Source organism: Mangifera indica, chromosome 18 (genome assembly GCF_011075055.1).
Source record: "Mangifera indica cultivar Alphonso chromosome 18, CATAS_Mindica_2.1, whole genome shotgun sequence".
Taxonomy (NCBI): domain Eukaryota; kingdom Viridiplantae; phylum Streptophyta; class Magnoliopsida; order Sapindales; family Anacardiaceae; genus Mangifera; species Mangifera indica.
In genome coordinates, this window is record NC_058154.1 from 12,670,808 (window position 1) to 12,687,424 (window position 16,617).

The following is a 16,617-nucleotide window of genomic DNA, read 5'->3' on the forward strand; positions in this document are numbered from 1 at the left end:
GATTAACTCATGGACAAAGTCCTAACCATTGTGTTTACTTCAGAAAAAACACCATACCACACACACCCAGATGAGATCAATGGTGATTTATGAGATTACATCTATCAATCTAATCCTTTCACTACTATCATAAATCTCCTTGAAAATTCACTTTTCTAATCTATAATTCATGAATTCAGATAACCCTTAGAGAATTTGGGTCACTAATATATACACACACACTTCTTTTTATAAATTTGTATCTTCTTTACCATATTAAATCCTTATTACAACTGACAGCATAGAACTGTTTGCATACTTATTATAAATTCTTCTCCAATGATATTATGCTTATATTTTTTACCAACTTATCCATATAAGAAAAGTTAATAAGTGTACTATTATTCGAAATTTCTCCTCTCACCCAACAAGTTGGGGAGGATGATAAGGAACTGGAATCAACTCAAGGTCATGTTTTCTTCTCACAGCAAGCCCAAAACCCTCACTCATGTCAAGATCTTCCAACTTTCCTCCATTGGGAAGTTTCCAGTCAAAATGAAACAGCAGCTGAGCCAGTGGGAGCTCCACATTGGCAACACCCATTATAATTCCAGGACAGATTCTTCTTCCAGCTCCAAATGGGATGAACTCAAAATGGCCCCCCTTGTAATCCAATGAGCTTTCAAGAAACCTCTCAGGAATATACTCCTCAGGCTGACTCCAATGGCTAGGGTCCCTCCCTATCGCCCAAGCATTTACCAGGACTTTGGTTTTGACAGGAATCTGGCATCCGAAAATCTCACAGCTTTTTCTGCATTCCCTGGGAAGTAACAGTGGAGCTGCGGGATGGAGTCTCATGGATTCTTTTATGGCTGACTTTAGATATTTCAGTTCATGAAGGCCTCCTTCATCGACTGTTCCTTTTGTTTGGAAGACGCTCCTCACCTCTGCCTGTGCTTTCTCCAGAACTCTGGGATTTTTCAGCATTTCTGATAGTGCCCATTCTAGAGTTGTGGAAGATGTATCACTCCCTGCAGTGAAAACATCCTGAAATAGCAAGAAAATTTTGCTATGTGACCATTTTTCATGGGTTATTAAAGAGGGATATAAACATTAATGTGTCATCCATGAATCAGATAATTTCTGTTTATACCTAAATATACACACATTAGTATTTATACCCATATTTATATTTATTATTAGTGTATTAAGTATGGTTGTTAAAACTTAAACGTTTTTATGTCAAATTTTAGAAAAATATAAATTGAAATGAATATCTAGTAAATCTATATATACAAACAATTCTTATGAACTTATTTATATAACTAACTTGTCAATATGTATATTGAGTGAATTTAAAGTGTAAAAAAAAAAAAATAATCACATCACCTAATAATATGTTATCATATCAGTTTATATAAGTAATTTAATTTATGAGTATTACGCTAACTTATTATTTGACTTATGCATAAATTGCTTTGGTAAACAATGGCATCAAAAGGTCATTGACAATGTGAACGATGACACTATTGGGATGAGTAATGCCATCAGATAAATAAACGAATCAATTTCAAACCAAACAAAATTAGAATTTTAACTCAAAATCAATTTATTTAAGCTAGTAAACAATGTCACCGAAAGGTCATCGATGGTGTAAATAGTATCATCGGAAAGATAAACAGTGTCACCAACAAGATGATTAGTGTTATTGGATGAACAAACGAGTTGATCTCAAAACAAGCTACTAAGTTGAAATTTCAACTCAAAATCAATTTGTTTGAGTTAATACTGAATGCCACTCTAAGGTCAACAATGGTGTGAACAACATGATCTAAGGGGTGAACAGTATCACTAATAAAATAAACATTATTATCGGACGGATAAACATGACAATTTTAAGTCAAACCACTAAGGTGGAATTTCAATTCATCATCCATCCGTTCAAGATGAATCATGGATTCTATCTTATATCGGATCCTTACCTACTTAAAATCAATATGAACTTAATCTGAATCCAATACCCAAAAAAAAGAAAGATGAACAAACTAACCACGATAATTGCTTTGATGTTGTCATCGGTCAAGTTAAATTCCTGGTCTTCATTCTTCTGCAAATTCATAAGAACGTCCAAGAAATCTGCAAGTTCATGCTCCTCTTCACTCTCATCTGTCTTCTTCACTGTCGCCTTCTTACTTCTCCGCTCATTGATAATGGCGTCAAACAGTACATCAAGTCTATCATGAATATTCATGAGTTTACTCCTCACTCTGCTGATTGAATCAAGAAATTTGAAGGAAGGAAACACATCAGCCACCGTAAAACCTCCGGCCAAGTCTATACCTGTTAGTCATAATTACATTTAGGAAGAACAGATTAAATATCAAACTATCATGCAAATGCAAATTATAATTTCATTCATGAAGATCAATTAAACATCAAACTATTATATTTATAAATCTTAAACTTCACTTTTCCATATAGCATAACTGATAAAAAACTTACTTTGATCCATTGAATTTGAAAAAATTTAAAGGATGTTGATTTCTCCCATTTGATTCTTTAATTTAATAATAAATAAAAAGAATTTCAGTTTTTCTATCTGTAAATTGTTGTTGTTAATGTATTATGTATGGTAAGTAAATAGAGACAGGACAAAAGAGTTAACTGAAACTCTTCATCAAAAGTTACATAAAATCAGGTCTTTTCATCATAAAATATTAATGTCATAGGAGTGATAAATCTTATAATACCTTCATCAATGGCATTCAAGAACGCCTCCTGATCTTTCATTTTCTGCCCAAAAGCTGCTCTAGTGGTGACGCCAAACGTCATCGCATAAATTTCCCTGCTGATGTTTACCTTCCTTCCAGCTCTTGAAGAAATCGAGCTAACAAGCTTCGCCACTTCTTCTTCCCGAATCGATCTAAAAGACAAGACAGATTTCGGAGTTAAAAGCTGGGTTATGCAGATCTTCCGCAGCTGTTGCCAGTAGTGCCCAAATGGAGCAAAAACAATGTCAGTGCAGCCATAAGTGATAATATCTGCAGCAAGAACAGCAGGCCTTTGAGCGAAGTTATTGTCATGGGTTCTCATGACTTCCCTTGCAGCTTCAGGCGAAGAAATGATGACAGTGGGGATTTGGCCGAGCTGTAAGTACATAACAGGGCCATATTTCTTTGCCAGATCTGTCAGTTTGCGATGAGGGTTAGTGCCGATGAATAGGAGCATGTTTCCTATCAGTGGCAGCCTCCATGGCCCTGGTGGTAATCTGGAGCTTGATTTCTTGGCTATGGAGTCCTTCAAGGCAATGAAGGTGAAGATGAAGATGATAGGCAGGATCAGAAAATAGGAATCTTGGAGCTCCATGACAGTTGGGAGATGGAGATCAGTGTAGAGAGATTAGAGATTTTCCCTTCTTATATATAGATTAATACTTTATTAGAGCTAGTAATACTAATTTAATAAAGTAGTTGTCACACCTCCACTAGTAGAGGAATGAGATGATATTTAAAATTGTAATTGTGGAGGTTGAAAATTGCAAAAACAATAAGTATATCAGATCATGCGTGCAATTTGTTATAAGATGGTTGAGAACAGTTATAAGACTTTGAAGTATTGAATAAAATATTATTTTTAAGATGAATTGATCTATTATTTGAAAGTTTACATTTACTGTTATCTTTTTAGTCTTTCTTTTTATAATTTGATAATGTAATAGAATAAATTGTCTAAAATATCGTCCCAAGGCCCTTATATCATCCTAAATTTATAAGACAAGGGCTCAAGATTACAAGTGTAATTAATAATTGAATGTTTTTTATATGATATGAGTTGATTGTTTTTCAATGGTGGGTGTATATATTATAAACAGTAATCACACGATAATAAAAAATTATAAGAGCAATACTATGTATACCCACTTTGGATACACAAATATATACACACTCATATGTGTCATTATATGATTGGTTATTGTTTTATTCTTAATTCAAAATCATTCAATCATATGATGACACATATAAATGTGTATATATTTATGTACCCAAAATAGGTATACATAGTTTTATTGAAATTATAATTATATGTTAAGAAAATTGTGAAGAATGATCATTATTGCCAAAAAGTCCTTGTTTTTTGGGATACAAAATTTTTGCTTGCATTGTGTCATGGGCTAGCATGTAGATGACATGACTAAACTTTATATGCAATTTATATAGTCAGTCACTATGTATAGGCCAATTCTTTATGTTCATTATTTTTATGAGTTTGATCAAAGAAAAGTCTAACCGTATAACAATAATAAATATTTAATCAAATTATATGTAGTGACGAACCTAGAGATACAATATAAAAGAATAAAATTATGTAAAAATAAAAATATAAGAGATCGATTAAAAAATGATGAAATTTAAAAAGGATCGACGTGAGATTTTAAGGATTATTTAAATATTTTTAATATATTAAAGTAATAATTTTTCATATCTAAAAAGATATTAGATACTCATTTTTCATACCCATGAGGGTAACTACAAATGTTTAAAACCCAAGGGTAATTAGGTGACCCTCTTTAGTCTTTTTGGGTTCGCCACTAACCATGTGCACAATTTTGTATATAAACAGTGACATCTCATCATATAATTGAGACTTGTTTTATCTCTAATCAAAATTATCTAATTATATAATGATATATCATTATTTATATACAAATTATGCACCTAGCACTACTCTGATGGATTAAATGACACTTTTATCATAATCTTACATTTATAAGACATTTTTATTAAAAAAAATAAATTAAAACAAAAGACCATGGGGGAACACTTATCATTAAAAAATGTAAACCTTAACTTCATAAAGGGTATAAGATAATTTCATGTATGATTTAATTTCATGTAAAATAAGATACTTAAACTACCAATACAAAAATGCCAAGTATCCTAAACATTCTAGTTGATTTATGCAGAAAACACATTCTAAATGAATTACAGCAATAACTTATATGAAGTAAACACAATTTTAGCAATTTTTGTCATTTGTTCAACTTAATTAATTGAAAAATCAAAAGTGTTTCAACGAAGGACTTGATTAATCACCAAAGATTTTGTTCTTCTAGAAAAAAAAAAAAAAAAACCATTGTCAGGACTAGTGTCATCAAAAACTCATATATCCTCGATTCATGATAAAACCTGGGTCCGGTGGCCAGTCCAACAAATATTCATTAGATAAATAAAAAATTTAATCTTAAAATGTCATCAAAAGAGATTTAAATTAATATTCTTTTATGTATAAAATTTTCTCTATTGTCACTCAAGCTATCCCTTGAAGGCAATTATTTATTTTTTCTAAAGCTTCAAAATCATCCAATCACACGTCGTCATCTTATGAATAAAAATTTTTTGCACATATTTTATTAATTATAGAAATTCCTTGCATGTACAAGGTATCATGTATAAAAATGGTGAGAAAGAAATAATTAAAGCAAAGAAAAATGGCACATGTGTGCAAGGTTTTCAAAACCGGACCGAAATAAAAGCCGTTTTAAGTACCGGTTTCAGTCAGACCGATTGAACCGTTTGGACCGGTCGATTGGATCGTTTGGACCGGTTTTATGTAAAAACCTAAAAAATAATATTTTATTATTAATTACAAAACTTTCCAGGCATTCAAAAAATAGTAATTCAAAAAATAAACTTTTTTCCAGGCATTCCAAACTTGCAATATATACTGTTTCAATCAAGCATGGTTTATATATGTAAATACTTTTTCAATACTGTTTCAAAGCATTGGAAGGAATCACACCAGCTTCCCGTCGTTGCCTGAGAAGTCGCCGGTCACAACAGCAACGGAACTCCTCGTCGTCGGCCACCGTCTGAGACTGAGAAGTCGCCGTGAAAGCTTGCAATTTAGCCGTGAAGCTGCTGTCTTGTGAGCCTGCAAACCAACAGCCCTCGGCAGCTTCGTCGTCGTCGGCAGGCGTCTTTAAACGGTCGTCGGCAACAGATGAATCGACGACCGTCTCAACTTGTGACGTCGGAGCAAGTCGTCGGCTGCAGCAAATCCCTTTGCGTCTGCGTGCACTGCAAGTAACAGGAGGAAAGTTTTATATAAACTGCGTCTGCGTGCACAGCAAATTCCTTTTGAACCAGTGGACCGCCCTAACCGGGTTGGACCGCGGTTCAGATGCGAACCGGCGGTTCGACCGCGGTCCAATCCGATTTTAATCCTAAAACGGTTCTGAGCTTAAAAACAGACGGCTACAGTGCCGGTTCACGGTCCGGCCGGTCCAACCGTCCGGTCCGGTCCGGTTTTTAAACCCTTGCATGTGTGGTTAATGTGAAAACATAAGCCTATATAATTGGTTGATTCCAAGTGTTAATTATTTGAGTAAGACTATATTTATCAACTTTTCTTATTAACATATTCACACAAAATGATATTTTAACATGACGGAATGGTTTAAATAATTAAATCATTCAAACAAATGAATTCATATCTAATTGTACGAATAAATTATTTCCTCTTCGTTTGATCACGTGTGACATTAATATTCATTGTTGTTCTTTTGAAACTTAGAAAACTAATAATGACAGCAAACACATTACTTGCAATTGGGTACTCACCTAGGTACCTAATTACATTTTAGTTTCTATTAATGCAGAATGTTTGATGTTGTTTAAAATTTGGGTTTATGGCAATGCAATGTTAGAATTGAACACTTGTGACTCCAAAGTAGAAGAAACTTACTAAGGAATCCAGCTTATAAAGAAAGTCATTTTGTGTTGAAATAGCATATGCTAGAGTGGATTTGAGTTGAGCCAAATACGTACAAAGGTAAGCTCAAGTTCGACTTGAATCTAAAACAATCAACTTAAGATTGAACTCAACTCATTTGAATTGTCAAAAAAGAAGAAAAATTGTCGATGATGCAAGCTCTGGTTTGAGCTACACCAAGTTTGAAATAAAAAATTTTTAGCTCAAATTAGGTTCATTCAAATAGAACATTGATTTGAGTTGCTCGAGCAGTTCAAATCGAATGCACCCTTAAGCATACTATTTGGGTTTAGGGTAATGCAATGTGAGAATTGAACACCTGTGACTTCAGAGCAGAAGAACATCCAAGTCAAAAAAAACTCAAAAGTGTTTCAAGTAGCACATGATTGTTCCCTGTATCCGCCTACTCCCCTTGCCCTGGATATTGAAATAGACAATGTTAAGGTTGTGCACTTGTCCTCAATTTATAGGATAACTTTTATTATAATAAGAGCACTTAGGTTTCAAATGGGGTAGAAAAATATATTATGACATTTTAGGTCTTGAGGGCAACCACTTGAGTTGATTGTAGAAGGTCTCCGGTGCCTTGGTTGACCAAAAAATGAGAGGTTTCAGACTTCTTGAATTGTCTAAAAAATGAGAGACTCTGAACTTTTTCAATTGTCCGGTTTATCTTTGTAACCCTCCAATTAATGAAATAATTTTTATTTTATTATATTTTTGTATTTAATTTTCTGTTTTAATTGCACAAAGGTTGGGTTCCTAACAAATAATAGAGGCATTGAATTATCATATTTTTTCTACTTAAGGGAGAGAACTTTTTTTTTTCCTATCGAAGAGCCTGAACTCTTGTATGTTTTTGAAAATCCACATCTTAAATCAGCAATTCATGAATTTGAATAACCACTTACAGAATTCAAATCACCGAGCTTTGTAATCCTTTGGCTCCAGTATTTGAAATCTCTACCTCAATGCCCGTGCATTTATCATAACTTTAGTCTTGGCAGGTTTTTCATATCCCAAAATCTCGCATCTCTTCCAACTTTTGGAGGTAACATAGGCAACCAACTTCAAATATTTCAATTCTACAAGGCATTCTTCATCGAATGTGAATGAAAGAGATTACAAGAAGAAAAAGAGATTTCTTTGATTTTATCTATCTGAACTAAACTCTTCATCTTAGCTCACTCTAATTTTGTGACACTGACTCTATATAACTTTTATATACAAAACCTAATTGACAGATACTTGACATGTCTACTGGCTGCTTGCATTTTCACAAGTTGTACTTGCACTATAGTAGTCGATTCAGTTCACAGGTCATACCCTCTATATTCAACTACAATAGCATGCAGATAGAGTCCTGGCTACTATATTTACTTCGAAAAAACTCCATAGTTCATAACACACCTCCATATGAGATCAATGATAAGGTACAAGAATAACTCTATCAGTCTAGTCCCTCCTCTATCACCATAGATCTCCTTGAAAATTCACCTTTTCAATCTATAATTCCTAAATCCAGATAACCCTTTATAGAATTCGGATCACCACTATACACACATGCATGCGCACACACACACACACACACTCGGATCACCACTATACACACATGCATGCGCACACACACACACACACACACACATATATATATAAGTGTTTGCATAATCAAGGTCATGTTTGTAAGATTATTCGAAATGTTTGTAAGTGTGGTATTATTCGAAATGTTTCCACTCACCCAAAAGGTTGATGAGGATGATAAGGAACTGGAATCAACTCAAGGTCATGTTTTCTTCTCAAAGTAAGCCCAAAACCCTCATGTCAAGATCTTCCAGCTTTCCTCCATTGGGAAGCTTCCAATCAAAATGATACAGCAGCTGAGCTAGTGGGAGCTCCACATTGGCAACACCCATTATAATTCCAGGACAGATTCTTCTTCCAGCTCCAAATGGGATGAACTCAAAATTGGCCCCCTTGTAATCCAATGAGCTCTCAAGAAACCTCTCAGGAATATACTCCTCGGGCTGGCTCCAATGGCCAGGGTCCCTCCCTATTGCCCAAGCATTTACCAGGACTATGGTTTTTACAGGAATCTGGTGTCCGAAAATCTCACAGCTTTTTCTGCATTCCCTGGGAAGTAACAGTGGAGCTGCAGGATGGAGTCTCATGGATTCTTTGATGGCTGCCTTTAGATATTTCAGTTCATGAAGGCCTCCTTCATCGACTGTTCCTTTTGTTTGGAAGACGCTCCTCACCTCTGCCTGTGCCTTCTCCAGGACTCTGGGATTTTTCAGCATATCTGACAGTGCCCATTCTAGAGTTGTGGAAGATGTATCACTCCCAGCAGTGAAAACATCCTGAAATAGCATGAAAATTTTGCTATGTGACCATTTTTCATGGGTTATTAAAGAGGGATTGAAACGTTAATGTGTCATCCATGAATTGACCATTTTTGTTTGTACCCGGACATACACATTAGTGTTTGTACCCATATTTATACCTATTATTAGTGTATTAAGTACGGTTGTTGCCAGAAAGCCAATAATGATGTAAAAAATATTATCTAAGGGGTGAACAATAAAACTGATGTAATAAATTGTACTATCATATAAACAAATAAATTAATCTTAAGTTAAATTACTGAATTAAAGTTTTAATTCGAAATTAATTTGTTCGAATTGAACCATGGATTTGATCTGATATAGGATCCCCCGCTACTTAAAGTCAGTATGAACTTAATCTGAAACTGATAGAAAAAGAGAAAGATAAACAAACTAACCAGTCACGATAACTGCTTTGATGTTGTCATCGGTCAAGGTAAATTCCTGGTCTCCATTCTTCTGCAATTTAATAAGAAAGTCCAAGAAATCTGTACGTCCTTGTTCCTTTTCACTCTCATCCGTCTTCTTCCTTGTTTCCTTCTTCCTTTTCCACTCATCGATAATGGCGTCAAACAGTAAATCAAGTCTGTCATGAATGTCCATGAGTTTACTCCTCACCCTGCTGATTGAATCAAGAAATTTGAAGGAAACACATCAGCCACCGTAAAACCTCCTGCCAAATATAAACCTTCATCAATGGCATTCGAAAACGCCTCCTGATCTTTCATTTTCTGCCCAAAAGCTGCTCTCGTGATGATGCCAGACATCATGGCATAAATTTCCCTGCTGAAGTTTATCTTCCCTCCAGCTCTTGAAGAAATCGAGCTAACAAGCTTCGACACTTCTTCTTCCCGAATCGATCTGAAAGACAAGACGGATTTCGGAGTTAACAGCTGGGTTGTGCAGATCTTTATTAGCTGTTGCCAATTGTGCCCAAATGGAGCAAACAAAATGTCAGTGCAGCCATAAGCAGCATTATCTGCAGCAAGAACAGCAGGCTTTTAAGCGAAGTTATTGCCATGGACTCTCATGACTTCTCTTGCATCTTTAGGCGAAGAAATAATGACAGTGGGGATTTGGCCGAGCTGTAAGTACATAACAGGGCCATATTTCTTTGCCAAATCGCTCAGTTTTCGATGAGGGTTTGTGCCAATGAATTGGAGCATGTTTCCTATCAATGGCAGCCTCCACGGCCCTGGTGGTAATCTTGAACTTGATTTCTTGGCTATGGAGCCCTTCAGGGCAAATAAGGTGAAGATGAAGATGATAGGCAGGATCAGAAAATAAGAATCTTGGAGCTCAATGACAGTTGGGATATGGAGATCAGTGTAGAGAGATTAAAGGTTTTCTCTTCTTATTTAGGTTTATTATTTCCCACCAAGGTTTGGTATAAACTCAACTTTCCGTCTGTTAACTATTAAAAACCTAAATTTTCACCTATTTGTTAAATTTTATTATTATTGTTAAAGGTAAAATTATTATTTATTAAAATATTTATTTAAAAAAACTAAAAATTCATAACATTTCTCCCCTATAAATTTAAAAATCTAACAAATTCCCCCTCACATAAGATTTTAAAAATCAACATTTACCTCGTTCAAACAAAGTTGACAAACGAGCTCAAACCACCTTGGGTCAAACCATATTTATAGGACAAAGATGAGAATTTACATTCAAATAATAGTTTTCGAATATTTCAAACTTAAATATAATTTTTAAAAGTTTATTAAAATTCTAATTAGACTAAAACAGAATAATCACATTAACAACATAATCCCAATTTGGGAAATAATAAGAAAATTATCTCATTAATATTGATAGGATATCCTGCCTTGCAGAGATTTCCTCTGAGTATAAAATTTACTTGTGCTCCTGGATGATTTGTAGATTGGAATAATGTAATTAGTCTCTAATCATAACCTATTGGAAATCGTACGTGTTGATTTGGATAAGGAGAAGCTTCTTGAGAAAATGTTTCGCGGATAGGAATCCATCATATAAAGCCTTCAAACATTTCATCAATTGTGTTATGAATCTTCTCAAGTTTACTCTATATTAAGTGTAAGCAGGTCCAGATACCCTACTAAAATAGTAGAAATTGAAACTAACATGTTTCTAAATTTAGGAACTGGACTCAAAACCTGTCTATATAGGTAACAGGTTCCTCTTCGAAACCTATCCAATCTACTCCCGTTTTAGTTCCGGGCACTCGGACTGTTCACATTATTGTTGCTGAGTTTGCATAGTGATGAAACTAATTCTTAGTTTCCTTTTTTTTGTGATTGTTTTCTTGCTTCATGTATCAGTTGAAGCTATGGAGCACCCCTTTAAGTGAAGTTGCTCAAAGAAGTTTATGGTGATGATGTGAACAGCTTGACCTTCTGATAGGCCTCATGGCAGAGAAAAGGATCAAAGGTTTTGCCATTAGTGAAACAGTTTTTTATAATTTTCCTAGTCATGGCTACCGGGTAAAATAACATCAAAGATCGATTCTATAATTTTGCCTTATTGTTTTGAAGAGAGATTATTTTTAACTATCTTGGTCGGGCAAGTTTTTTAATAGCAATTTTAATGAGGAGACATGCACAAAGAAAGGACTTCAATGGATGAAAACCGCAAAGAGCCTTAAAATGTATTAGACCGCGACTGAAATTACAGAGAAATGGATGAGCAAAACGACCTTTATTGAAGCAGATTAAAAAAAGGTGCTGGGTATCTTAAACTAGGTTCCATAGAAATTGGAGCCGAAACCTAGCCGAGGTAGACTAATTCTGGGTTGGAATAGGAAATGAAAGTTGGGTACCTAACGATTCTAGTTCGTACTCTTTTCCCCACTTATAGAGTCAATAAAGCAGCGAGCCCGTGAAATATAGCAAGTAATACAACACAAAGCTCCAACAATATGTTCAATAGCGCCAGTGCTTGCTTGCCCCTGCTATTTTTCCTTCAGAAAGAATGAGCATAGGTTGTTTCTGCATCCCCCATGACCTATTGTTTTTTATTTGAGAATAAATACTTACCGAAAAAAAAAAAAAACAATCTATTCAATAACAACTAATATAACATTCTACTCCATTACGGTTTTATTTTTAGCTTTGTAATTTAAAATATTCTCTCGACAGTTTTAGAGTTCACGAGCTATTTAATAAATCTTTGTTTATCATTTTTAGCAGATGTGAAATGTTTATTCTCAACATTTCTCTACTTTGTCAATCTAGAATTAGCTTAGTGAAGTTGAGTATGAGAACTCTCCATCTTTCATTTTTCCACCAAACTCTGATGTCGTTGTTATGTCAAACACCATTCAGAAAGTTTCCTTGCAAATACTGACCTTGCCTTCTCCATTGAAGAACAGAAGCGAGTTTCGAAACCTTCTCTTCCCGGATTGTTCTAAAAGATTGCAGAGATTTCAGAGTTAGAAGCTGAGTTATGCACATTGTTCGTAGCTGTTGCCATTCCTTTCCATATGGATGAAAACACAAGCTCTGTGCAGCCATAACTTAAAATATCTGCAGCATGAACAGCAGGTATCTTCGATAGCAAATACTGAAAATTTAAACTATTTTATAAAAAAATCTGAAAGTTTGGTTTCTTTAATAATATAATTTGAGAGTTCAGATTTTTAATTAAAAAAAATAAAGATCATTTCTTTCAATAGAAAAATGATAGTTCGATAACTTGCATTGCTGTCATTCTAAATATCTCTTAGCTTGTGATGAGGCGAATGCCAATCAAATGGTGAATGTTTCCTGTAAGTGGCAGCTTCCATGGCCCCGGTGGTAATTTTAAACATGATTTCTTGTTTCTGGAATCAGTGAATGCAGTGGAGGTGAAGATGAAGATGGTAATTAGGATCAGGAAATGGGAAACTTGGAGCTCCAATAGAGTAGGGAGAAGACAATCAATGTAGAGATGAGAGGTTGTATCTAGATCTGGTAATGGATTGTGTCAAGGCCTGTTTTTAAGGCGGGAAGTGTCAGGGTTTGTGGGAAAGGACTGCAGGTCGATCCGACATGACTGCAAATATTTTTAAAATTATTAAAATATATATATATATATATATAAAATTCCTTTCGGACTAGATCTGCTAACAGATATCAACAAGTTACTGTGACTGCTGAAAACTTTAGGGGTGTTTTTGTCGGTTTTGAAAACTATTTCCTATTTTTTAAGTACTCAGTTTTGTGTTGATTAAGAGGATGCATTCTGAACTAGGAATTTTACGCAGTAAAATCTAACAGCTAAAGATCATTTCTACCTAATTATTCTGCAACTCATTGCCCTTGTTGCCCTCAGAGGAGACACAAGATATATTAAAAACAGAACATTATCCTATTCTTTGAAAATATTATCCAAATATTCATGTAAAAAGGCGAAAGATTTGATGAAATTCCCAGTAGATTCGGTGCCCCACATTTTTGTTTTCTATTTTTGGAAAACCTGAAACGGGAAAAGAATTAGGAGTAGCTAAAAATGCACAAGATTTAGAGGTTACAAAGTGAAGGAGAACTCTCTCTAACTGGGCTCAATTTGCTCTTATCTCCTCTCCTCAACAAATCGTACCCACCTCACCACAAATCGTATCTGCTTTGTTCGACTAAATCAACATGCGGAACAGAGTCCTAACCGCTGCATTTACGTAACCACCACGTATCTCCTTGAAACTCCACGTTTCGGACTATCATTTCCTGAATTCTAATAACCCATTACAGAATTTGAATCACCACTATAAAACATTTTCAACTCAAACAAATTCCAGTGCTCTGCTTCTGAAACAGAGTTCCCACATTCACTACCAAAAGTTACATAACTTAAAAATGCATATTCTGGTAAACAAACAAGCAAACTACAACAGAAAATCCCAAAAATACAGAGGAAAATTTCCAATAAAAATCTCATTTTTCTCATTGTAATTGGATCTAAAGTTCTACTTAGCATCAGTACATATAATCTGAAATAAAACAGCGTGCTAGTTTTGAGTACAGTCATCATATGATTGAGTCGTCAAATCACATGATATGATTGAGTTATTTCATTATATAATGACATATTATTTGAATACACTAATAAAAAAGTGTGTGGAGAACTTGAATTCTCACTGAAAACCACAAACAGAAATGAGCCCTCTAAATAACATAATCAGACCATTCACGAATATGCGAAGTTTGATCCATCGTAAAACTAGGAATTTTATCAAGCTTAACCGGATTCTGCTTCCCACCGACCAATCTAGCGGGGTTACCAACCGCCGTGGTTCTCGCCGGAACATCCTTCAACACCACCGAGCCAGCCCCAATTTTCGCCCCCTCACCGATTCTAATGTTTCCCAAAATAGAAGTCCCCGCCCCAATCAAAACCCCATCACCAATTTTCGGATGCCTGTCACCAGACGCTTTCCCAGTGCCCCCCAATGTCACATTATGCAAAATCGAAACATTGTCCCCAACAACAGCCGTCTCTCCGATGACAACTCCAGTGGCATGATCAAGCAAAATCCCACTTCCGATTTTTGCTCCGGGATGAATATCGACCGCGAAAACTTCAGAAACCCGGTTTTGAATCATCAAGGCCAAGACTTTTCTGCCCTGTGACCAAAGTTTATGAGCAATTCTATGCGCCTGGCAAGCTATAAACCCTTTGAAATTCAACAAGCAATGGACATAACTTATGCAAGCTGGGTCTCTCTCTTTAACCGCTCTCAAATCAGCTCTCACAGCTTCAATGATGACTCCTTGATCCTCTACAAGCACGCCTATGAAAATATCATACAGCGTACCTCCGGGGAGACTTGAACTGCTGAGTTTGACTGATAGAAGATTCGCCAAAGCGCTTTCGAGGGATTTATGCGATAAGATTGAAGTGAAGTAGTAATTTGACAAGATGGGTTCTTGCTCCACTTTTGATCTCGCTTCATCTTGCATTTTCAGCCATAGATCTTGATTTTGATCATCATGATTGTTGATAAGCCCAAGTGTGTGCATGGTTTTTGTGAGGTTTTTGTGAGTGGGTATGCAAGAAAAACGATCAGAGAAACTTGGGCGACAGTTTGGGGGCCTGTTTGGCTCCTGGGAAAGTTGACAGGAGTCAATACAAGGAGACATGGAAACTGATAGATTGAGTTGGGTCGGAGAATTTGAAGAAGAAGCAGCGTGTTGGAAGAGAACAGGTCTTAGAAGAGGAAACCGAGGAAGAGGATGGGAGTTGTTATATAGAACAAGAGACAAGGGTCGAGAAAAGGCCCGAACTTTCATGGGAAATGGGAAAATTATATGTTTTTTAATTGTAATTTGACAGTCCGGATTTCCAGTTTGGCGATGGGGCTTGCAAGAAGCACCTGATATAGAGAGTTCAAACGGAAGACTGCAGACAGTAATTGAAATGGGAGGTGTAAGGAATTGACTAACTCTTAGGGGGCTATATAAACATTGTCAACACATTTCCCTATGTATAAACGTGTATTTAAATCATTTTCGTCCTATTAAAACTTTTATATTGAACTTGCCTACTCAACTTTCTTGTAAGTATTCGATTTTTGACGATATTTTTCAAAGGTATTTTTGACTTATTCTATTGATTAATCTTGTTAAAAATGGGAAAATGATTAGTAAATTGTTCGTTTTCATTATTTATCATTTAAAATGTTGAGATTTATTTAATTATAAAATAAATTACTAAATTTAAAATTTATCCTATTTAATATAGTTAGTTCAATCCCAAAAAGATAATTTAGTTTGATTCGAACTTTTCGTTTGTTTTTAAATTACCTCGTATACAAAACACACATTGTGGGGGCTAAGTGAAATTTTTCATGCATGTTTGTCTCTTGCGAAGGCAAGTGTGTTCCCCTTGATGGAATAATTTGGAGGTATAAAGGATATTCTCCTTTTATAAGGTAATTTATATTTTCCAACTAAGCAATCATTCATATTTCCTTTTATTATATTTTAATATCATAAATAACTAAAATATATATATCAATTTTTTAAGATTTAAATCTATTTTCCGAATATAATATTTGAATTTTGTAATATTTTGTATCAATTGTTATATAATATATGTATGTATAATCATTCAATATTATTTGTGTTAAACCTACCCAAATCCACATTTATAACTTTAATTTTATTTTTCTTTAAATTATATTTACAATAGAAAAATGGTTATATAGTACCTTAGTTAAATATATCAAAAGTTGGATGGGTTAAATATCAATTTTTAAAACTTCACAGAAAACAAATTAATTATTGTGAGGCAACTAAACCATAAGCATTCGAGTAATACTCATATTAAAAATGTTTTGAAGTAATTAATTTGAAATTAAATAATAATATTATATAAAGTAAAATTTTGATATACTTAATGTAATAATTATAAGTTTAATTATTGTCTTAGGTTTGCTTGATAAACAAAATTGATTAGGAGAAAAGAGTTAATGGTGAAATGGTATAAAAGTCATTTTAGTTTTCTTGAATTTTGAGAAAGAAAA

General features: G+C 34.6%; 3 protein-coding genes across 3 annotated transcripts; all 3 read right to left on the reverse strand.

The window, feature by feature from the left end:
- Positions 1-222: 222 nt before the first annotated feature.
- Positions 223-3,457, reverse strand: LOC123201648 (desmethyl-deoxy-podophyllotoxin synthase-like). The gene is made up of 3 exons (XM_044617240.1): positions 2,730-3,457; positions 2,030-2,319; positions 223-1,026 (listed from the first exon to the last, which is right to left on the reverse strand). Exons 1-3 carry the CDS (start codon positions 3,343-3,345, stop codon positions 400-402), a joined length of 1,533 nt encoding a protein of 510 aa, XP_044473175.1. The 5' UTR covers positions 3,346-3,457; the 3' UTR covers positions 223-399.
- Positions 3,458-8,546: 5,089 nt separating this feature from the next.
- On the reverse strand, positions 8,547-9,119 carry LOC123201304 (desmethyl-deoxy-podophyllotoxin synthase-like). Its single transcript, XM_044616750.1, has one exon. It carries the CDS (start codon positions 9,117-9,119, stop codon positions 8,547-8,549), a length of 573 nt encoding a protein of 190 aa, XP_044472685.1.
- Positions 9,120-14,011: 4,892 nt separating this feature from the next.
- On the reverse strand, positions 14,012-15,517 carry LOC123202498 (serine acetyltransferase 1, chloroplastic-like). The gene has a single exon (XM_044618460.1). The coding sequence runs from the start codon at positions 15,380-15,382 to the stop codon at positions 14,258-14,260; it is 1,125 nt and encodes a 374-aa protein (XP_044474395.1). The 5' UTR covers positions 15,383-15,517; the 3' UTR covers positions 14,012-14,257.
- Between the last annotated feature and the right edge of the window lie 1,100 nt (positions 15,518-16,617).